Raw genomic sequence first — 23,552 nt, 5'->3', positions numbered from 1 at the left:
TTCCTTCTAGTTGGCTACATTTTTATTATTGTTCTTATTACTCATCTAGGATGAGTGCTCCTTAAGATGCCACTTTTTCTTGTACTGGTGAACAGAAGCAATAACTACTACTTATTTAAAGTTTGTGCATCAGTAGGTATTTTATGAAACTTTTGTAAACATTTTATTTTACAAATAGAAGCATTTTGTATCCAGTCCAGTGATGATTTTCTCAGCTCTTAAAATTACCTGATATTAAAAAAAGAAGAGGGTAGTAGGTCACTCGTCATTTCATCTTGAAAAGTCACCTAACTAGAACTGATTTTCAAATAAATGTATATTTCTGACTGACAGCATGTATCTTTTATCTAAGCAGTTGAAAAATGCCAAAACAGCACAGCAGGCATGGAACCAAGGATGCTGACAGTATCTTTAAGAGGTGCTTATAAAATAGAGTAATATTTACTGCACTGAGTGCACTTGTTTACATCCTTAGGTAAAGAGGGATATAAATAAAAAATAATGGTTGGGCAACAATGAAGCACACACAAGCCCTAAAACAAAACACTTGGCTGATTGTTGCTTCCTGTAAAAATTGATATGGTACTTTACTTTTAGAAGTTTATGCTTTAAAACAGCCCAGTACAAACCTTCAAATTTTTGAATAGCTCAAATTTATCAAACACCTCCCAGTGCAACTATTGTCATGGAATCGTTATTTTTACAGCTCTCAGTGGCTCAGTCTGTGCTAACTTTGTTGTAAATATAAACACAGCCTTAGGCACCACACCCACAGCTCAAGAGGTTTACATTCATACTGCCTACAGAGGCAGCATTCACGGTTATTTGATAATAACCAAGTATGTATCTGTGTTCTTCTGCCTGATGAGGCAGCTGGCACACCACGGAGCTCACCCAGAGAGAATATAGGTAGGCAGTGAGAACAAGCAGAGAATTTAGGCTTGGAGTACAAATTTTAGCTGAGCTAGTATGGTGAAGCAGGCACTTAGACTACAGCAATGAACAACAAGAAAACAAGTTCTTACAATAAATAAAAAGGAACAATGGGTCTAAAATACACTCAACGTATGGAAGTCTGAAACAGGAACTAAGCTTGCCTTCCATGCCTGTTTTCGTGCATTATAATGCCCTTTGCTAGCAGAATCACGTAACAAAATCTCTTTTAGACCAGTTAGAGACTCAGCTTTTTTTTCATGCTATTCCAACTGCAAAGTTGTTCCAGAGATTTTTACAAAATCGTAACTGACCTAAATCCTTCTGTATCAACAAAGAACAAAACTTACTCTGATTCCATATTCAGGAGACACTTTGTTTAAAAGAAGGTAGCAAATATTTACATATACTCTTTTAACTACCACACTAGAGCCTGTGAGCACTCCTGAGTATTAATTCATTTCAACACAGGAAAAAGATACCATGGCATCCAGCAAGACTCCTGCACAGATGGCCTTTGCTGCACCTCCGCAATGGCAGACTGCCTTGTCATGTTAATTCCACCACGTTACACAGCTGAGAGAGAAGATCACGAGACTCCACAGAACTTATCCACCTCCAAATGCATTTTAACTTAGTTTTTAAGGACTGTAGTGCAGTTCTGTTAGTAATGTAACTATAGGTGGGAGGGATGGGGTTTACTGTAAGATATTAGAGTACCTAGGACTTCCTATTCAAGTCCTTATTTTCAAAGGCTTGTAACTGCTATGCTAACATGTCTTTGTTTCATTTGGGGATGTGAGCTAGAAAAAAGGATTTGCTATTAAAAACTCGTGCTAAAAATGCTGGAAACTCTTTGGAAAGTTCTGGAAACTTTTTGTAGCTAACAACTTATGGATAAAGGAGACCAGCAAAGAAACAAGAAAATCTGAGAAGTGGAGGAATATATGGAGTGATTAAATGGGGAAAATGAGACAGAAATGAAGAAATGAAGGAGGTGAAAGAACACAGGACTTCAGCAGGTCTGAGCTGCTGAATGGGACAGGTGAAAAAAGGGTAAGCCTGCCTGACTGCTGATCACTAGGGTGATCATTTAACAGACACAACTGGTCTTCATGTTATTTATATCCTCCCACACAACACTGAGATTTGTCACCAACTTGTATCCTTAAAATACATTCAGGAATATTTTTAAATCCAAAACCTAAATGCACAACTGCAAGATAATGATTTTGCCTTGCTTGCGGGGATTAAATCAGGAGGAGATAAGCCAATCTACACTAAGCTAAAAACAAAGTACCAAACCACTGCTTATTAAGTAGGCACCATGCATTCTATGAGCTGAATGAGACAGGGCCTTGTCTGAGAATTTAAAAAAGGTATGTCCACACGGTCAAGTAGTCATAACATGAAAGCCCAAAGGGAGCAAAGTCAGGTCACATGGACAGTTCCAATTCCGGCATTTCCCAAACAGTATGGCTTTGCTTCTTAAAGCAGCGCTTAATCTCAATATATTATCTCATTCAGTATCAACGCTGCTTCTTTTGAATAAATATGCTTTCTGAATTAATCATTTCTGGACAATGTTTTAGAACTTCAGCATACTTCTTTGCTGTTTTACTACTCCGTAAAAGGCCACCCTATTTACAAATTTGTTTGCATCAGGGGTTCTTTCTGAAGATGAATTTGACAGTACGAGTTTGTTATGCAAAGATGCAGCATTATCCTTAAACTACGGGTTAGTAAGAGGTAAGAAAGTAGTCTGCTTGAGACATTTTCAGATGTTATGTTTTGCATGAACTCAAAGATCTCATGATCATAATTCTCCTAGATTTTGTTTATAGCAGTACTGGGGCAACAGAAGGAATACTATTTGGAAGACTGTTTCTCCGGTTCCACGCACAGACTCTGAGAATAGTACAATACTTAAATATTAGATAGACAAGAAATTGACTATAAAGATATCACGACACTTAAGGTACTTCTGCAATCTAGCAAAAATGCATTTCATAAACATAACATCATTCCCTCCAATGCAGACCACCTGGATTGCAACAGGAATGGAATTTTCATTGTTCTAAGACAGTGAACTGTGCAATTATAAGTTTAAAAAAATAAGTTTAAGTCACCACACTAAAGCTTCAAGAAGAAATGAGACACTGTCGTTTCCTTCTCACTACACATTTGAAGTCCCATTATTACCTTTTGTAAAACATCTAAAGCTGTAAGCACTGCTTCCTGTAAACTTGTCAGAACTGCTTCAGTATAAGATGGAAGGATGAAAGGGGAAGCATCAGAACTGATTGGAACCGAAACTGCACCATGCAAAATGATACCCAGCTTTTGGAGATCGTCCATGCTGAAACCAGTTTTGATGTGTTGGTAAAGAGCTGGGAATATCTGAATTAAAGCTGTAAGAAAAGGCTGGCTTGGAATGAAAGTCAATTTATCACAAGTAATTGGAGGCTTTGTACTTTCTGAACCAATCCTGTACCAGCTGTTCCAAGCTGCCCACCAAAGATTCAGATCTTCAATCTCATCTGTTACTACAGGCAGTTCAGCTCCATTGTATCTTCCCATTCTTTCTCCTATGGAGTCAGTTCTCATGAATGATCTCCCAAGACTAGTGGCAGTTGTCGCTCCTACCACCACAGGTACAGAAACATTAATAGCAGGCGGTGTGTCAGGCTTCTCTGAGTCTCGGACTGGAGAAACTATTTGTAAGATTTCCTGAAAGCTTTTCAGAGCAGCCAAGGAAACTTCATTATTTTTGCTGAGTGCTGCTGATTGAATGTGATCAAGAAGAACATCCCAGGCCTGGGAAAAGTCTCCTGTTAAAAAAAAAAAAAAAAGAATATTAAAGAAAAAAAATTAGCTTGGTACTGGCTTGCTATTTACCTGCCCAGTCACTAATCTCTGAAAGGCTGTTCATGTACTTGTTTCTGTAACACAGAGATTTCACAAGGTCATCTGATGGTTTCAATACCTTTTAAAATATGCCAGTTCAACTGTAGCCAAAGAAAACGAATGCAAAAGACAAACACACAAATATAAAGAATGAAATATGAAATTGAATCCAGGCATGTATGTTGTTCAGTTGTATGGAGTAATATTTCACAATGGCTTGGTAAATGATCTGATGTTTAATTTCTATAGTAAGAAGAAACAGGGAAGCACCATAGCCTGAGGAAAATGAAGAGGATGAAAAAAGGTACCAAGGAGCTACAGAAGTGAAAAGGATGGCTTTTAAAAAAGAGAAAGAAGATTTTAAAGAATAAGAAGAAAAGATGGACCCACTTCAGTTAGGTGCAATCAGGAAGACAGTAAAGTAACTCAAAATTACGTCTCTGTTCTAGACAACAGTTGGGGAATGGAAAGAAGGTAGAGTGAATGGAGAAAAACAATCACTTGAAACAGCAGGTACTCTCAACATCTTTTGAGTCCCATCTCTTTGTTAAAACATTTCCCTTCTTTTTAATCCATATGCTTCACTGATTTTATGAGTTCTCTTTGCATTGTAAGAGCACCGATAAACTTGACACGTGGAAGCTATGAAAAAGTTCTAGGTAGGCACTGTGCAATTTTAATAAGACAGGAGAAGTATGTTCCAAGAACCAAAAGAACACAAAAATTATTATTATCAGGCTACTAAAGTTAAGGTTATTTGGCACTCAGAATTGTGACTATTGGAATTCAGTCTCAAGTACCATGGCATGAAAGATGAAATTGGTATTTAAAATTTTTGGCTGTAAAGAATTAAAAACTCTAATTCTCATCACATTTGAGGTGAGATACAACATAACACACCTCTAGGCAAAGATTAAGATTTTTTCTCAACTCCAACTGAAGAAGAAACAAAGCAAATCTGAGAGTTCCTAACTGTATCTTTCAGTAACTTTAAATCTATTTTTTACCTAAAGGCTGCAGTAAGTATCTCCGGGTATTAAATATTCTTGCAACTCCAGCCAGTGTTAATACCCATGTTTCAGCCCACTGTTTCTCAGCTGTATCCCTTGAATGATGGATGAGGATGTTGCCTCCTCCCGATTCAATCTTCTCTTTGTCAGCTGTAGTAGAAGATTCTCGAACCCTATCCAGCAGGTGAAATAAAACCTGCAACATTCAGAAAAAGAAAAAAATTAAGCAACTTTTAAAACAACATAGTTGTATTCATGGTAAAACAAACAAACAAAAATAATAAGTTTTCTGTTATTCTGTATGTAATTGTGTCACCTTGAGACTCATTTCTTTATTTAAAACACTGTGTGCAAAAGCTAAAAGAATCAGCCTACTGATGCTCACCAAAGAAGGGTCATAAACAGCACAATCAGAGCCACTGAGAATAGTGCCAATTTGGATCTAGAGATCTCAGGTACCTCACACAGTACAGCAGGCAACAGACTCCACAATACCCCGATTTTTCCTAAAGGCACAGACAATATGACTGTGATTTTAGGATTAGGGCACCTGACTGATCCTTTTAGAAAAAAGAGCCAAACAGAGGGCAAAGCAAAGCTCACTCTAATATCAGATCAATTCAATCGCATGACCCTCAAATGTCACCATATTTTTGCAAAACAGGAGGAATCACTTGCATGTGCAGGAAGGGAATAGCCCTTTTAAACAACTCCTGCATAAGAAAGAGAATACCAAGATGCAAAAATTGCATTTCATAAAAGGTTTTAAGGGCAAAAGAAAAGAAAATTTAAAAAAATAAAATAAAATCAGGTCAGACTTCTACCATCATATGTTATCTTTCACAGAATCTTAATGAACTAGCTAAGCAACATTTAAAAAAATAGCATGTGAATGTGAATAGTTTTAAAATCCTCCAGTAGAAGCTCACGCCATACCTTCCATATCACTGTGTGCCATGTTGAATGCTGCAACAAAGTTCCATGAGCACCAATAGTGGAAAACAACGTCTGCCCAGCACTCTTTCTAACTGCAGGTCGGGGATCCACACAGAGTTCTCCGAGTTTGGCATACAGACATAACCAAAGACAGTCAAATGGTGGTGCAGGATGAAAAGGCCTATTCAGAACCACTCCCTTTTCTTCTGCCTGCTTCTGCAGCACTGCTTCTTCTTTGTTAAGTTCCTTTTCAATTATTTCACCTCTTTGGAAAAAATAATCTGAAATATTCCACTAGAAAATAAGTAAAATATTATATTACACAACAAAATATTACAACACTCTGAATGATCATGAAATAAAATGTTTCTCATTTTCACATTTAAAAGTACTTCGCAAAGTTCCTTTACAAATGGAAGATCAGCACATAAATGATACAAAGTGCAGAAAGTTGTTTCTTTAAGTCTTAGCTTATAGGCCACAGTTACATATTACGGACTAGAAAGGGAAACAATGGTGAAAATGCTTACAGTCCAATTCTATTTGTTTTACACGGAGTTTAAAAACGACTAAAGGTCATTCTGTTTACAAATGATTCCAAACGACAGCATGAGACACCAGTAAGAAATAAAAAAAATAGGCCTTGGCTTTTACTCGTAGAATGGACTACAAGTAATTTCCATTAACTAAAAGAAGGAAGTCAGAAGCATCACTGTAGGTTAACATGAAACTCACCAACAAACCAATTGAAGTTAAACTAATATTTAGCTCTTGATTGTGAAGACCAAAGCTTCCTGCGACTTCAACAACTATCTGTAGACACGTACATGGCATTGTTGGAAGAAAATCGGTCACAACCAACTGAAGACACTGGAATGCAGTCCGTATTAAGGACTCTCTTAAAAAAAAAAAAACAACACAAAATAAAAACAGAACACACTCACACTCTAATTTCAAATTTCCTCAAGAACAAAGAAACTTTCTGAACGAAATCCATCAGGAGACAGTATTATTAAAAACATATATTGATATTTATACATTTTTTGAATGGATTGACATTTGAAATAGATGGCCTTTGATTTTAAATGTTTTAAATAAGATGTTTTTTGAAATGCAACATTAAGCTGAAGTCTCAGCTTCAGAACAGAATGTACAGTACATTCAGTACACAGAATGGATGGGTGGGTAAAATGTATTTTATTTATTAAGAAAAATGCGCATAATGGTAGTTGTACACACTTCAATACTATATAAATTATGTTAGACAAAACCTTTTGAAAATATCTGCTGCTAAATACATATTTAATAAATATTTAGCCTTCAGAATTAAATTATGAATACAAACAGATAAAATAAAAATGTAGTATGGTTAACATTTGTGAGGAGCCCTCTGAGCAGGACGGTTATCCAGACCTGAAATCTTGTTTTGTGAGAGACAAAATGAAGGAATCAAAAAAAGAGCAGTGCAGTGTAGATAATGCAAAACAGGGAAGGCAGACTACTGCAGCTGCATTTAAATTTAGCTATAGGGCTTTTTAAATGCTTAATATTTAACACAGAAAAGAAAAATCCAAATCTTTGTAACACAAAAACTGAGTGTCCTTCAGAATACATATTCCAGGAAAAAAACCAACAGAATATAGATGTGCCAGCTACTTATTCCAGAATCTCAATCAAAAACACCATTTTTCCCCCAGTTAATTCAAAATGAATATCATAGGTGGTCCACTTCTATTGTATCCTAACAGCCAACGTAAGATGGAAGCCAGAGAAATGCACACAAACTTGTGCGTGGACAATAACATAACTATTAACTCCGTGTACTAAGATGCATTCTACAAATAGATATCTATCCTACCATGTAAGTATTTATTCTTGCTATACCTATGGAAGAACTGTTCATGCACTACTTTCCCCCATGTTAATTACACAGTTCTATAAATAGAAACACACACAAAACCGGAGCACTTTCTTCTCCACCACAAAATTCCAGAAGTATGCACTCTTTTTAAAGGACTCTAGAGGAAAAGGAAAGGAAGCAGGAAATGAAACATGGTTATGCAGCTCGTTTTGAAGAGCTGCACTGATGGGCAAGTAATCTCTTTTTCTGTATTCAAATGCAAAGCCATTGCATTATCTTGTGTTTGGAGAAAGGTTTCAAAGGCCTTCATGCAAGTGGCAACAGGATAACAGCAAAATAAAAGTGCTCTACAGGAAAAATTACCAAAATTACCACAACTGTGTGTCTGCTGAGTAAAACTGTTTATAAGATTAAAACAACACAAATTATGCTACTATCAAAGTGGCTGCTAAAGTATGAAAATAAAAGCAGAACTCTTTCTACTGTTGTCACCTTACATGATTTAAATATTTTACTTCGATCACTTACCCCTGATCACTTCGTATCGCCCCCATGACTCCAAGGACTAATGGCCAACCAGGTCCTAGGCTGTCACCCTGACTCTGTAAAATCTGTAGCACACACTCCAGCTGCTTGATTCTGATGTCAGGATGACTAATGTTTGACAGCTCCTTGAGAGGATTCAGTAAAAGTAGCTGCAGTCTCTAAAAGTAAACAGTAAATTTTAGCATCCTCAATATGCTTTAACCGACTCATTATTATTTTTACATATAACAAATGAAACCATATAGTACCAATCTAAGCTTCCTAAGAAGAAGTTTTTATAATGATCCAAATTGCTGGAATTCATTGTCAGACAGGCCCTTCTAAAGAAACTCTTTATAAAGTATCTCACAGGGAAATCTGCATTTGCTTTTCTTTTTTCTCCCAACCAGTTCTCGAGGTTCCCACAGCATGTCCCTACTACAGCATGCTGCCACGGTTGCATAAAAACTATCATGCAACTTTATGGTCATCCAACAGACCTTAAAAATACTATTCACTGAATCCCAGTAAAAATATTAAAATATTTTACTAATAATTGATTGAATGCTTGTGATTTCAAAGGTTAGGCCATTTATTTTTTACATGTCACTACATCACGTATTTACATAGTGGAACGTATAAAGCATTCTGGAATTATTTTGCACTCATGAGGGTGATCCACAATTTGTTCTAACAAACACACATAACATTCAAGCCTCAGTACTCTTTGTCATGCATTTGAAAAAGGAGAGGGTAGCTCATTAGAATGCACAAGGTGATTTTCAATAGTTACAACTGAATGTTACAGCTGTAGGCTTTATAAACTCAATGGTAAAATTGCTTTATGAATGCCTCCTATTCAGTGAACTGTAGAAAACTTCCTCCAGGGAAGATTCTGATTTCATGTTCATAATAAGTCTCAGAAAAGGAGGAAAGCAGCTTTTCATAAACTTACTTTACCTGATTCTGTGATAATGGAGGATCGTGGCTGAATGTCAGTCCTGCTTTAATAAGAGAGGTTAAAGCTTCTGCTCCCCACTCTCTCATTCTGGAGTTGGGATGCTGACAAACCTGAAAGCATAGCAGTGTTCTTTTTGAAGACACTTTTATTTAACCAAGTATATGTAATATATAAAAAGTGAACACTTAAATTGTAGTGGACATTTAGATACAATATTCTAGTACAATTTTTTTTTTTTAGAACAATACAACAAATCTCTAAATGTTAAAATCAGGTTTAATACTAAAAAGAAATAAAAATAATTATCTTTGGGACAGACATACCTTCTGAATAAGGAAGCAACAGGAAGCAAGGAAAGACACAGAAGGAAACAAATTGAAAACCACAGTAATTCAAGTCAAAACATTCTCCAAAAATCAATATATTAACTGCTATTTCAGATATTCATAGGTTAAAAAGTACCAAACAAGTGTTCAATGACTGTCTGAAACTCTTGGGTTTAACTCAACCTTGAGCTACTATAAAATTCTAAATTTCATTTTTCACATTTTCACACACAGCCTAACATACACAATCAATTGACCAACACAATGTGTCTGCTCTTCTATGGTCTCAAACACAAAAAGTAACTACATAATGAATGCAAAATAAGCCTAAACACTACTATTTCAAAAACATGACAAAATGACAGTGATCATTCTTTTACTCTTAAGTTTCAAATGTCTTTCTTTCCCTTTGTCTCCTAGTTACCTGAGCCTAATTGTCTTTCTAACTGCTTTTTTTTAGAAGAAATTAAAAACACTATGCATCACAGTAATTGTATTTGTAATCCTGTGTCTGTTAGCCTCAAATAAATAAGGTATTTACAGTCTCATTGACCTCAAAACAATTATTTCCATCCACGCTTCCTGCCTGAGCTTAGGTGGTATGAGAATCCAGTGTCTTTCAAAATCCAAGGGTAGATCATAAGGAAGGAAGATGGTTTGGATAGGGATGGGTTGATGGACTGTTTCGTTATTAAACACTAGCCAAACAGAAACAGAGAACAAAACAGAAAAGCCAGCTTCATGTTAAAAAATACAGAACAGAAATAGCTCATCTCCTAAATTAATTTTTGTTACTTTACGTAAAATGATAGAATTTGAACTACATCAAGGTGCTCTGAATCTGACCAGATAATCAGTTTCAGAAATAGAACAGTAATTCTTCCTTCAGGTTGTGTTTAACTGAATTTGCAGCTGGTGTTTTCTCCTTCCTCACTGAACCTCAAAGACATAGGTTTAAATGGAAATAATGCAGTACTCTAAAGTAAATTGCATCTCCTAAAAAAAACAGTGGCAAATATTCATGATGGATAATAGACTGAAACAGACTGCTTACTATAGGAAAACGTGGACTCCCAAGGTGTAGATGGTGAACCTTATCTTTCTCTTATCTTTTTCCCGTCTAAGACAATGTCTGCTTTAAGTCGTTAAACCTTTAAGTATCCAATTTTTTTTCTCCTAGATGTAAGACTATGTGGAGATAATCTCCATAAACAAGATCAGAGATAGCCAATCCTTAATACTGTTTGAAATAATGCACTGGTTCAAAGGGAGCATCTGACACTTTCTGGAAAACGAGGAAGAAAATCTCTCTGCTTGCACTGGTTTTATGTGGGAAGGTATAGAGTAGGGGAGGGGGGCAGGAGCGGGAGGGGGAAAGGTCCTGCAGGAATGCCTTCTGTGAGAAGAGACCAGGAGCTGCTCTGTGGCGGGCAGTGCCTGTTCCAGTCAGCTTCAGAGGGGACCCACTGCTGACCAAAGCTGAGCTGATCACTGAGGTTGGTGGCACACTTCTGTGATAACGTATTTAAGGAAAGGTTAAAAAAAAAAAAAGTTGAAATGTTGTGCAGCAGCTATTAGAGTGTGCAGTGAGAAAACATGAGAGAAACAACTCTGTAGATAGTAAGATCAATGATTAATGAAGAAGGAGGGGAGGAGATGCTCAATGCACTGGAAAAGAGATTCCCCCTGCAGCCTATGGAAAGGCCCATGGTGGAGCAGGCTGTGTGCCCCTGCAGCCCATGGAGTACCACAGCAGAGCAGATCTCTGTGCACAGCCCAGGAAAAAGCCCATGCATGAGGATAAAGCCTGAAGGAAGCTGCACCCCATTAAGAACCCCTACAGGAGCAGGATCTCAGATAGACCTATGGTCCATGGAGAGGAGCCTACAAGCCCACACAGGAGCAGATTGTCTGCGGCCCACAGAGGGCCCAACGTGGAGCAGTCTTGAGGAACTGCGTCCCATGGGAAGGATTCACATTGCAGCAGTTCATGAAGGACTGTATCCTATGTGAGGGTTACCACAGTGCAGCAAGGGCAGAGAGTGAGGAGACAAGAGCAACACAGAAAGTGCAGTGGATTGACCACAACCCCCATTGCCTATCCTCTGCATTGCTCATGGATGGGGAGGACACAGAAGAATCAGGAGTGAAGCTGAACTCAGGAAAAGAGAGGGGCTGCGCAGAAGGTGGTTGTAGTTTTATTTTCTTACTCTGTTACTTTACTCAGTTACTAATTGTCAATCATCTTTCCAAAGTCATCTGTTTAACCCACGACAGTAATCAGTGACCAATCTCCCTGTCCTTATCTTGATCCATGAGCTTTTTTCAACTTACTTTCTCCTCCTATCTTGCTGAGAGATGGAATGAGTGAGCAATTAGGTGAGCACTTTGGAGCCAGCCAAGGTTAATCCACTACAGTCCTTTATTGTCTTTAAATATACCCCTGCTCTTGTATTTCACTCTTCTACCTATCCCTGCAGAGGATTAAAACTTTACAAGTACACTCTGTAATCTGGTTTTAGTTTCAAATTCAAAATATAAGATTTTTTCCTTGATTAAAGAGATTTTTCATCTAGGACTTAAAATATTTACTTTACAAATGACACCTATGTTGCTATTTTTATAATGGTATTCTCTTGAAGAAACAATTGAAAATATTACCTCAAATTTATTAAAAACAAACAGGAAAACTTTGTTGGTATATCTAATGGCTTCAATCTATTCAGTAAGTACATCTTAAAATCTCCCTTGATATTTGTACAACTTGAATCCAAATTGAAAACTTTGTGTTACAGTAAATATAATGCATATATGGTACATAAATACTGACAGCACCGTAAAGACAAAGTCAGTAAGAGCTATAAAATACTGGAATTTAAATATTTAAATTAAAATTGTGATACATCTAAACACACTTTAGACAAAAAAAACAGAACATTTACACTTTAAAAATGCACTGCCATAAGGCAATACCTTATTGCATGCTAAGTTCTAGTGCAAATTCAAAACGCAATTAGTTACCTCCAGAAGATGACCCGTCAGAGGTCTCCAAAGAATCTCAATCCTGTGCATGTTAACTAGTCCTGTTTCCAGTAATTTAGCAACAGCAAAGAGAGATGGCTCCTTAGTAAAAGAGAATTTGAACACATGACTTTGAGGTAACTTAGATGATGTCAGAGCCATTCGCTACACTATGATTTGTAAATTAAGATCTAATTAGTCTCCATTGGAGTACCATTTCATAAGCTGCTATCACAGCATTTACAGTCCAGGTAACATAGCTGGGAAGTTTCCACGACATCTGCAGTACTCCATGAGAAGCCACAAGGGGGTAGTAACAGCATATAATCAAGAACACATTTCTCATAGTTTTCTTCAAAACCTTGTTTTTAGTCTCATAGCCCTCCTTCCAACCAGTTTTATAACATATTTAACTAGCAAAACAGTCTCTTACCCATCACAACTTGCAAAGGTAAAAATCGTATATGAGCAAATAAAATAAGACATTTCAGATTCTCCCTACCCTTTATCTTTCATCTACTCCATAAGTGCCCTGCAGGAACATGGTACATTTCCCATTCATCAAATAAATATGCAAACATTGATTTGTTGAAGCTTATGATAAATCAATGAGCACATATCCAAAACTGACTTGCAATGTAATTTTTCTGCTCTTCGCTATTCCCATTTCCACTGACTTTTATTCTCATGTTCAACTAATTTTAAACACATCATTTACTTATTTTAATTCATTCTCTTTTCTCTGCCTTGTTACCGTAATTGTCAAATATTACAAAGAGCATTTTCTGTTATCAGTATCTTTATGGTAATAGATCAAGTAAAAACTTTCAGAAATTCTCATCTGGGATCAGATTATGACTAGGAGAAGACATGCTCAATTTTCTTCAATCACAGGGTCTTTAACGATCCTAAGCTGAGGGTTATTTTCTCAGGCTGACAGAAATACTATCACTTCCCCAGGCAAGTAAGAATTACTAGGTTTTTTTTAATACCTGAGTTGTCATGCTTTATCTGAAGCATATTATTAAAAAATATTGAAAATGAACACCTAACAGAACATACTGTGCCAGACAGAAATTCTAACCCCCTGAAATTATACCGGCTTTTTAAAGTTTTATCTATTCACAATCTGATTAATATAAACATTATTTTTTATTCTGGAGTGAAAAAACAGATGTGTTAGTGCCTTAATATTGGAAACAGTTTATAAGACAAATATACAAGTCTTCTGCCTGTTTCACAAAAAAAAAAAAAGGCAAGAAGAAAATAGAGAACTCTTTTTATACCTTATTGTTTCCATAGGCCATATCCATGGCTTCCAGAGACAAGGAACAAAGGGCATTTATTAAGTGATGCAAAGATACATCATCAAGGTACCTGAAAAATAACAGCTATCAAAACATTGTCAAGTTTGAAACATACATGTTTTTTTAATTATAAGTTTTCTTACTGCGAGCTTTCAAAAAGTCTTGATAGTATGTTGGATATAACTGGTAGATCAGTCATAACTGCTGTAGTCAGAACCTTGAAAAAAGACAGAAATGTATCTTACAGATTGCAACAGAAAATACCACGTAATCGTTAACTACAAAATGTACAACTTTGCTTACTGTGCTGGGCCCTTCTACAGCTCTTCCAGGTTTTAAGGCACCCCCAACACCGGGTTTCAGTCCCAGAATCCACACAAGATGCTGAAATACACGAAGATGATTTTCAGCATGAAAACTTCTTCAGACAGCAGCAAAACTATTCAAGCTAGCTGGCAGCATTCCAACTAAACAGAATTCAAGGAAAATGCTGCAGTATTTACTCAAGGCAGTTAAAATATGCCAGGAGCAGAATCAAAGTTTTTTTTCAATTGGTCACATAAAAATTCAAAACCAAAGTATGTATAATGAAAAAGTGAGGTATCAGAAACCATAAATACTTCCTGTTATACCTGAAGAGTAGCCAAGACAAGTTGCCATGATGTACCAAGAACAGCCCCATGACAGTGAGCTAAGTTGAGCAATGTCCTCATACACTGGATATTTTTTGAAGTCAGCTGGAAAATACAATATATATATTATTCTACTATAATAGTATTTCTAGAGGCACTAGTTTTGACTGGAATATAGATAGCTTTCTTCAAAGCAGCTCACACTGTGCTAGAACTTTTTTTTTTTTTTTTAAACTTACTGAATGGTCTTTATCCCAACCCACAAGTTTTCTACCTTTTGAACTTCTGATTCCCTTCTCCCATCCTGCTGTGGGAATAGGGTTGAGTGGGAAGCTAAGCACCTGTGTGGTGCTTAGCTGCCTTCTAGGGCCCTCCAGGGTTAAGCCATGACACTAGGAAGGCTGCAATTTTTTACTAAATAGTTTAAAGATTATATCTTGTCTGCAGTGGTGCAATATATCTTTTTTTAGGTGAGTAATTCAGTATCTCTCCTTCTCTCAATCTTATCTTCCTGGGCTTGAATACAATTTGATCAGTGCCCTCTCCTCCCAGTGTCACATTATTATCAAAGACACAAAGTCAATTATCTCAGATTTCAATGCATCTTCTCTATAAAATCAGAGTCTATCTTACAATGAAACATATAAGCAAACTTTCATACGCAGGCACAAATGACAGCTGAGACCCAATTTTCTTTCTAACAACAGATTCGGGCTGAATAAAAGCAGCTTCTGAAACATGCTGTCCCGGGCAGCCATCCAAATGAAAGTTTAGGATAATATTTCATTGTTTGTAAGAATGCTGCTTATCTATTACCGCTTTTGAGACATAGAGATGCAGAAAGAAGGTAGTAAGCAAGACAGGTATCACAAGTTGTACTTACCATTACTGTTCCCTGTGGCTGAAGAGCTAAGGGCTGTCCTACTGCCACAACTTGCTGATGAGACTCGCTTGAGGGACTGATCATTTGAACATTCTGTCCCTGAATGGAATATGCTAGAGGAAAATGAAAAAAAAAAAAACACCCAAATTTCAAGTCCAGTACCCGTCGTAGTAACAACAACCACCACACCTGAGTAGTGGCAAACATACTCCTGAAAATTTTTTCACAGTATTAACCTTAAGATAGCTGACTTCAATTAAGTCTTTGGTTATATGCAGACTAGTACATCATTATGTTACAGGGTTAAATGAACCTGTACTGATTTCTCACTCCCTTTTGCAATATACAAATATATTTTATGTCAAGAGTGAATTTTTTTGCTAAGTTGGTAAGATAAGCCTCAGGCTATGTCTCAACTGGGTTACCTGCAGTTATTATCTATCAGTAGTATAATTGTGTGCTACCACTGTAATAAGACGCTCAGAAAATGAAGACTTCACAAGTGTTATATAGTGATGTCTTTCCAAAACAAGACACTACAGATCCTTTTTATAACTTAACTGTAAAGCAAAGAAAAACCTAAATAAAATACCATTAAGTTCACTGCTTCATCTTCACAGAAGTTAGTGTACCTCAGTCATATGTACTGCTTTGTATACTTGTGGTCTCATAATACACTTAGTTCATGGGCTATTTGTTCTAATACTGAAGTATTTCTGTTTTGTTTTAAGAGGTCTAATGTTAAATCCACCTGCCTATTCACCAGGTAGTTGCAGTTCTGGCTAATGAGCAATTCATTTTCAAAATGAGCAAAAGAGTATATTCTCAACTGGCATATCCAATGATTTACATCACTATCTCAGGATGTAGAAAGCATCAACCGAATCTCTTCTCAGCTGAACAGCATCCAGAACTTAAGACCTATTTATGCAGTAAGTTCTACTAATCACTATACAATTGCAGAAAAGACCACAGTACACTACAAATGCACGATATTCTAGTCAGTAACTATCTGAGTTTCCTGCAAGGAACTTTTTCAGAATTTGAATGCCTTAATTACATATCCTAACAGATCTTTAGAATGATAGACAGGCTGCCTTAGAAGGTAAATTTCTGACATACACTAAGCATATGGGGAGGTTTTAGGCTGGTTAGAATTATACATAGTAAATGATGCAGGTTCTGGAAAGCAGGCAGTCTAGATTCTGACTGTATATTCTGAATAAATTTAGTATAGTCAAATATTTTACGGCAAACAATAATGTTGTACATTTTTGCAACTACATCCTGAGAAAATCTGGATGTAGAATGGTTTACCGCCATAAACTGGAGCATAGGAATATATATAAGAATGTAATATCCATACTAATATGCAAAGGAACTTCTTAACAGTGAGGGTGACAGAGCACCGCAAGAGGCTTCCCAGGGAGGTTGTGGATTCTCCTTCTTTGGAGATATTCAAGACCCACCTGGATGCCTACCTGTGCAGCCTGCTTTGCAGGGGGGGCTGGACTAGATGATCTCTGAGGTCCCTTCCAGCCCCTACAATTCTGTGATTCTGTGATTGATGGACAACATGTAGAGCAAAATCTAACACATCTGAACAATAGAGGAAAATCTATATACTTACATTTGCTGGACAAAGCTGCAGTTGTGCTATTTAATACAGTAAGAGCATAGTGAGGAGGTAAGGATCCTTTGCAAATGGCAGTGATAAAGGCATCTCTTGATGTTACAAGACCTAGTCTTCCACAGAGTGCAGCCATAGTTAATTCTGCTTTTAAAATATTTTCGGTAGCAGCTTCATCAGTGCTGAAACGGTACATACTGTTTACTAAGAATTAACCCATGGCACAGAAGTAGCTAACCCAAACTGAAATCAATGAGAACTCATACTTTGAAATTGGAACACCATAAAAACCAAAGAACTAGCACAACCAATCAACAGAATTCTCCAGAACTGTTTCCTATAAAATCGTTCCTTAGTTATGAATGACTTCACAAAAGAGACTATGAGGAGATATTTAACACTGATTTCAGAAAATAATGTTTGATAGGAAAAAGACTCTTTGAAAGCTCAGCAATAGTTACTAAAGTTATTACTTAGTAAACAGCTCCTCCATTTGAAAGACTGTATATTAATAACAATTGTTGAAACATTAGCAAGTACTGAGATTCTTATTAACACTAATCACAACGTGAGTAGAATCACTTCATCATGTTGAAACATTCAAAGTAAAAAAGAATAAGATTTAAACAGTTTAAATGGAAATCTTCGAAATTTAAACTATTTTTCCTATATTGAAGTACAATAATCATTCCACGCAGTTTATACTTAGTAGATCTTTACTAAGTCTAGCAATCGCCAACCCCCAGACCTCATACTTGCATACTGTTGCTCTCTCAAACAACAGTCAATGAATAGAAAAACTCAGTTCAAAACATAACTGAGAATATCATCTCTGAAAAATCATGAGAAATGGAAGATCAAATACCTTGCATCAAGTAGGAGGGACAATGCAGCAAGAAGACCACACCAACATGCGTTTACCATTTCTTCCCAGACAGCTCTGCTAACTTGAAATAAATACATAATTATTTAAAGTAGAAACACATAATTCGAAGTTATTGAAGTAAAATATTATCACAAACATACAGTGTCTGGTGTTGGAACTTTAAGTTTATGTGTATATATATATATGCACAAACACACACATATGTATATATAAACACACATGCACAGACACATGTATGCATGCACTCACATCATTACCATTTCAACAGCCACATTTATAGTAATATTGTTAAAGTAAAAAATGTAATGAATGTAATGCTTATTCTAAATTATATTTTAAAAAATCCTACAAAGTTACATAAAACTATTTTTAATCCTTTTCTACAAAAATAAGCATGCATGTACGCATAAATGCATAAATGTGGAATATCAGGTAAACAAGAAACGTTCTACTGAAATTTTGCAGTGAAGGAACTCTCTCTCCCCTTGTCTTTTAGAGCTCTCCAGATTATCGGATATATATATTTCATTTTTCTAATGTACTAAGAAAATAAAACAGGCCTAACAAAACTAAAATATGCCTATTATGCCTACAGTCCACAGAGCTTTCTTCCTCCCTCAGCCACAAGACCCAGGCCAAACTTGCGCTGCTTGCAGCACCATGGAGAGCTCTGCAGCATTAATGGAGAGCTCTGAGTTCGGCAGGGACTGCAGATGCTGACCAAACAAGCTTATAGAATCTCAGCTGCCAATGAGTCATATGTCAATGTGTCATGACATACATCTTCTTCTGTATCCATATATACAGACTCTCCATATTTTGCACAAATACAAGCTCATAATGCTTCTGTTTTTAAATAAATTATGTTCTTCCCATATATTTGTATCTCATTTAAAATCTTTCCATTAAAATATTTGTCTTTTCATCTTTTTAGTAGAAACACAGCTTTCTTGAAATACAGTCTTAACTGGCACATTTCTTTCAGTTACGTTTTTTCTTAAGAAGAGTAAAGGACACAGGAAGGAAGAAAGATCATTCTGGAGAACAAAATGCCTAATATCTCTCTCTCACAGTCCAAAACCAAGTAAAACAGTACCAATTCACCATAATGAATGTAGAGCTAAGGTGCTACAGGACAGAAGCATTATATCAAGTCAAGTTTTGTAAGACTACTGCTGTTCTGTTACAAAATAAACTAACAAAACAAAACCCCCTTCCATCATTAAAAATATTTACATAAGATTTTAAAGCAATAAATTCAAGCAACAAGTCATTAACTCCCTTAATTCAACTTTACATAGAACTGTTGTACATTGGACAATATTTGCATTTTCAAATACCTAGCTCTTTGTCTGACTGGTCAGATATAGACTGTGAGTCTTGATGCTCTGAAGACAGTGCTGGTAATGAAGTTGTCTCTGTTGTGCTTTGACTGACTGTTTCTGCCTCCCCCAGCTCTCCTTCAATCATGGTAGTGATACCACGGACAAGATCCAGTAAACAGTGAAATGCCACTGACATAGCATAGCCTTCAGGAATTGTAGGTGGTTCTACTTTGTCCAGCATTTCCAAACTGAAAAATCGAAAGCATTACAGGTAGGTATGTAATAGTATAACTGTGATTAAAAGCAGCAACAAAAACAAAGATTCCAAATCAATATCAAGTGCTAACAGGCCCCAAATAACCTTGACGATTTACAGCAACTCGTGAAAATCAACTACTTGACTAATTGAGTTGCTAATTAAAAGGTTGAAAGAAGCATTAAGTAAAATAGTAAATTAAAGGGTACAAACACTGAGTATAGTTATGAAGTTAACACATACAGTAGGTATCACTCAATAAATTATTCTCCTTTTTTACTATACTTATAGCTACTGCAACTGAACATGTCCCAAAGAAGACAATTACGTAGAAAAAAAAGGAAAAAATAGGTCAGAAAGTTACAACAGTGGGAATATTGTTGTAACAAATTGAGAATAAGCCAGATGTTCTAAGCTGAGTCTATACAACCAGAAAAATCTGCCACAGCAAGATAATAAATGAGTAAATATTCATAAACTACATGCATAGATAGACAATGGCAGTTACTTGTACAAAGAGGAAACACTGACACATTTCACTGCTGAATATCATGCAGTTAAAACATCATCATTCTAGAAATGCAGCCCAATTGTCACTTTTCTTCATATTTTACCTTAAAAGACTATGAAGACCTGCTGGGTTACAAACCCAACAAGAAACAGATAGTTGCTGCTGCAGCAGTACCTGCACAAGGAAAGGTGGTCTGTTACAGAAACTACCTGCTATCTCAACAACTACTGTTCAAGGATTTCCTTTACAAAACATTCTTAAACAGATTAGGCATTCCAGCTACAGTATACCAAAGATAATTTTTATACTCTAGTGCCTCCACGGCTTTCTGCCCAAAGATTCAGCTTTCCCTGAACACATAATGCTTGTTACTAATTCAACTTTCCTGAAGATGGCTGCTTGAGGCATCTGAGGGAATACGAAGTATAGGTAGACCAAATGTTCAACTTTTCTTTCTACTCGTAAAGACACAAGAAAGAGTAGAAGAAACAATACTCATTACATATTGAAAGAGTAGCAACAAAAATAAATAAAAGGTAGTCGTGACACCAGAAACAGAGCAATAGCTGAGTAAGGTGCGATGGCTCCGTAAAAGCAAACAGTCGTTACAAATAAAGCATAGCTTTGTCAGCTGTTTGGCATTCACACAGGTACTGATTTGAACACCTGAGTCTTGGATCAGCACCACAACAACACAGGACTCCTGTACTGTAGTTAGTTTTCACCTGACTAAGTTGTAGAATGTGGCAGAGAGGAAAAAAATGACTAAGATGAAATAAGTCAAACAACTTCTGCTGCAAAAAATGATAAGTAAAGCCATTAAATTAGCTTACAATCAAATATATCATTTATTGAAATGTTACAGATTTTAGAAATAGCTACTTTATTTTTTTGAAGTCTCAAGCCTGATTTCTGTAACACCTATTTTAAGTTGAACTGCTAAAAGTGAGGTTTGGGGATAAGAGGTCAGTTGAAAAAAAAGTACAATTGAATGGATTCCAGAGGTGGGAAAGAAGGCATCGGGTGAAAAAGAAGCAATAGTGATCCAGGCTTAGGTGACAGTCTGAAAAAAGCAACACACTCACATGCAGGAAAACAAGCAATGTTAAAAGTGGAGGGTATCACAGTCCAAGTAAGGAAGTCCTTAGATTCTGCTCCAGCAGCTGTGTAATGCAGTCACAATGTAGTGCTTTTCCCTCTTCCCTCCACTAATACATTTCATCCTCTATCTACTTACAAGTATATGGCTCTAATTAAAATTACTAATGGGTTTTATAGTTACAGCACGCCTGTGAGGTGGAGATCCTACACACTGACTTTCAAAGATGGGAAAGCAAACTGCAGAATAGGGTTGTTAGTTCCATGGGGACGGCCACGAAAAACAATGAATGCAAGTCTTCTTGCATTCAAAAGAAGACAGCCCCACCCCAGCAAAAACCTCTGCTAGCTCTGTTCACAGACGTCCCCAATTAAATCACTCCATAAAAATAAAATATCCAGTAATTTTATGAAAATCTAATGTCAGCAGTAACAGAAAATCAAAGCAAGGGTGTAACCCAAATCTACAGTTATATCTTAAGTGCAGAGACTACAGAGAAATGTGATACAGGAGAACAAACTGCTGACAGAGTAACAATAATTCCATTATCTTTCACAGAAGAAAAACAGAATGCAAAAATTACAGAGAGAGAATCATGGACTCACTGGAGAGATCCAAAGTTAAGACACAAGCAAATTCAGAGCAGAGCACAGGACACTACAATGGAGGGGGCAAAATGTTTGTGTCAGAATAGAAAAGAAAAAAAGAAAAAAGATAAGGTAGAAAAGCAGTAGGTGGACAAAAGTTTGTCACTAAAGAAACCTGCAAAAGACATTCTGAAATTGCTATGTACTATAACAAGATCTAAAAGCAGAGTTAACTCAGCAACTGCTATTTCTACTATAGTAGAAATAAAACCCAACAGATGCTACAGCTGTAGAGGATATTTAGAATGGAATCCAGATAATTTGGACAAAACAGTTGAAAATTAGACCACCTCTCTCCACTGAAAAGAAAAAAAATTGTAATATACCTCAATACCAGTGAAATGAACAGCTCATTATTTGCTAACAAAACAAAACGAAACAAAACAAAACAACAACAACAAAAACTTGGACAAGTAGTAAATAGAAATATTTATTATATATATTTTTTTCAAAAAGATAGTGGTACTTACTAGGTAGCTTTAGCACTGCCTTGTACTGTTACATTCAAGATAGGTATCCAGGTACCTCTGTATTCAAAGGCAGGTAATACAGTTGCACCACCTCCCATTCCAAGCACTCCGGGGTTTGTCTGTGCTGATCCAGTGCTCCCTGAAGCATTGCTTCCTGTTCAGGAAAACCAGGGTTAAAATTAACCATTCTCACAATCTAACTTCAGTGATCAGCAAACATCCTTTTTCTACACTTAATTTTTTAACTTGAGATACACTGTTTAATCTGAGATGCCCTACTTGATACATCACTACCAACACCAAAAACAATTTTTGAGCTCCCCCTGCTGTCTACAACACGATACTATGTGCAAAGCAATCCGTTTAAAAGGCATGGCTGTTTCATAGTAACCCTTAGTGCCCTTAGTACTTTAAGTCAAAATAAAATGTTTCTGTGTCAGACAACGCAGCATTCCTAACACTGAACAAACTGAACTTCGGTGGTCTCAATGAAATAACAAGTACTTCAGTGAAGATTCAATCAGCTTTCAAATTTAAGGACTATTTGAGTTGCATTTAGGTGTCAGTAGTAGTAGGAAAGAGAGGACAATCATTTCAAGAATAAAGATCACCACTAACTTTAAAGATTTCAGAAACATAGGGAACACGAAGAGAACTGCAGTGTCTGAATCTGTTCCATGCCAAAGCAGAAGAAAATAACATCAGGGAAGAGCCAACCAACAGACAGCAGGTCCTGGTTCCAACCCAAGAAAAAAAAAATTAAAAATCCCCAGATAAAAGGACAAGGAAGTTTGTACATATATGGTTCCTGTAGGTGGAAAGAAGAATACATGAGCTACAAGGATGTACCACAAGTTCAGTCTCTATCTGTATAGACAAGGCAGAAAAAAGGGCAGAGTTCCAAAGGTGACTCATAGCACCTACTAACAGTGTAACAGTGTCCTCTCTTGTAAGCATGTTGAGAAGCTGAATTAATAATTCAGGCAATATGAATACAAGCAGAAACTTATGTCTATGTACTTCAATATAGTAAAGCTTAACAGATTTTAAAAAAAGAGTCACACCGCTAAACTGGTAAACCACACACTGCCACTGATGTGAAAGTAATTACAGTAGTGTGGTTTTCTGCAATCCTACTAAGCAGTCAAAATACTCTTTTCAACACGATTCCTTACAGCAGTAAAAAAGATTGGCACAAAACTTTGGCAGATGCAGCTTTCACCTTCTCATAAAAATCATAGAATGGTTTGGGTTGGAAGGGACCTTGAAGACCACCCAGTTCCAGCTCCCTGCTGCCAACTTCCAACCCATCAGCTCAGGCTGCCCTGCACCCCATCCAAGCTGGTCTTGAGCACCTCCACAGATGGGGCACCCACAGCTTCTCTGGGCAGACTGTTCCAGAGCTTCATCACCCTCTGTTTAAAGA

General features: G+C 36.7%; 1 protein-coding gene across 5 annotated transcripts in view; it reads right to left on the bottom strand.

Moving 5' to 3' along the window:
- The window catches only part of MON2 (MON2 homolog, regulator of endosome-to-Golgi trafficking), a 78,016-nt gene that overhangs the window by 25,346 nt on the left and 29,118 nt on the right, over positions 1-23,552 (bottom strand). For 3 of the 5 annotated variants that reach the window (XR_005857370.2, XM_015281478.4, XM_015281484.4), the window contains exons 11-27: positions 22,127-22,280; positions 19,159-19,391; positions 17,798-17,879; positions 16,933-17,114; positions 15,303-15,415; positions 14,420-14,524; positions 14,091-14,171; positions 13,931-14,004; positions 13,767-13,857; positions 12,481-12,582; positions 9,457-9,459; positions 9,133-9,243; positions 8,176-8,351; positions 6,522-6,684; positions 5,787-6,080; positions 4,848-5,046; positions 3,136-3,764 (exon numbers count right to left, since the gene is read on the bottom strand). Coding sequence is in view for 4 of the 5 variants with exons in the window: in XM_015281478.4 (XP_015136964.1) it covers positions 3,136-3,764; positions 4,848-5,046; positions 5,787-6,080; positions 6,522-6,684; positions 8,176-8,351; positions 9,133-9,243; positions 9,457-9,459; positions 12,481-12,582; positions 13,767-13,857; positions 13,931-14,004; positions 14,091-14,171; positions 14,420-14,524; positions 15,303-15,415; positions 16,933-17,114; positions 17,798-17,879; positions 19,159-19,391; positions 22,127-22,280 (2,792 nt within the window). In the remaining variant the exon portion in view is untranslated. The remainder of the gene's footprint in view (positions 1-3,135; positions 3,765-4,847; positions 5,047-5,786; positions 6,081-6,521; positions 6,685-8,175; positions 8,352-9,132; positions 9,244-9,456; positions 9,460-12,480; positions 12,583-13,766; positions 13,858-13,930; positions 14,005-14,090; positions 14,172-14,419; positions 14,525-15,302; positions 15,416-16,932; positions 17,115-17,797; positions 17,880-19,158; positions 19,392-22,126; positions 22,281-23,552) is intronic. The other 2 variants (NM_001199605.3, XM_015281491.4) reach the window with 1 other exon arrangement.

Source organism: Gallus gallus, chromosome 1 (genome assembly GCF_016699485.2).
Source record: "Gallus gallus isolate bGalGal1 chromosome 1, bGalGal1.mat.broiler.GRCg7b, whole genome shotgun sequence".
In the NCBI taxonomy this organism is placed as follows: Eukaryota; Metazoa; Chordata; class Aves; order Galliformes; family Phasianidae; genus Gallus; species Gallus gallus.
This window is presented reverse-complemented; position numbering and strand designations above follow the sequence as displayed.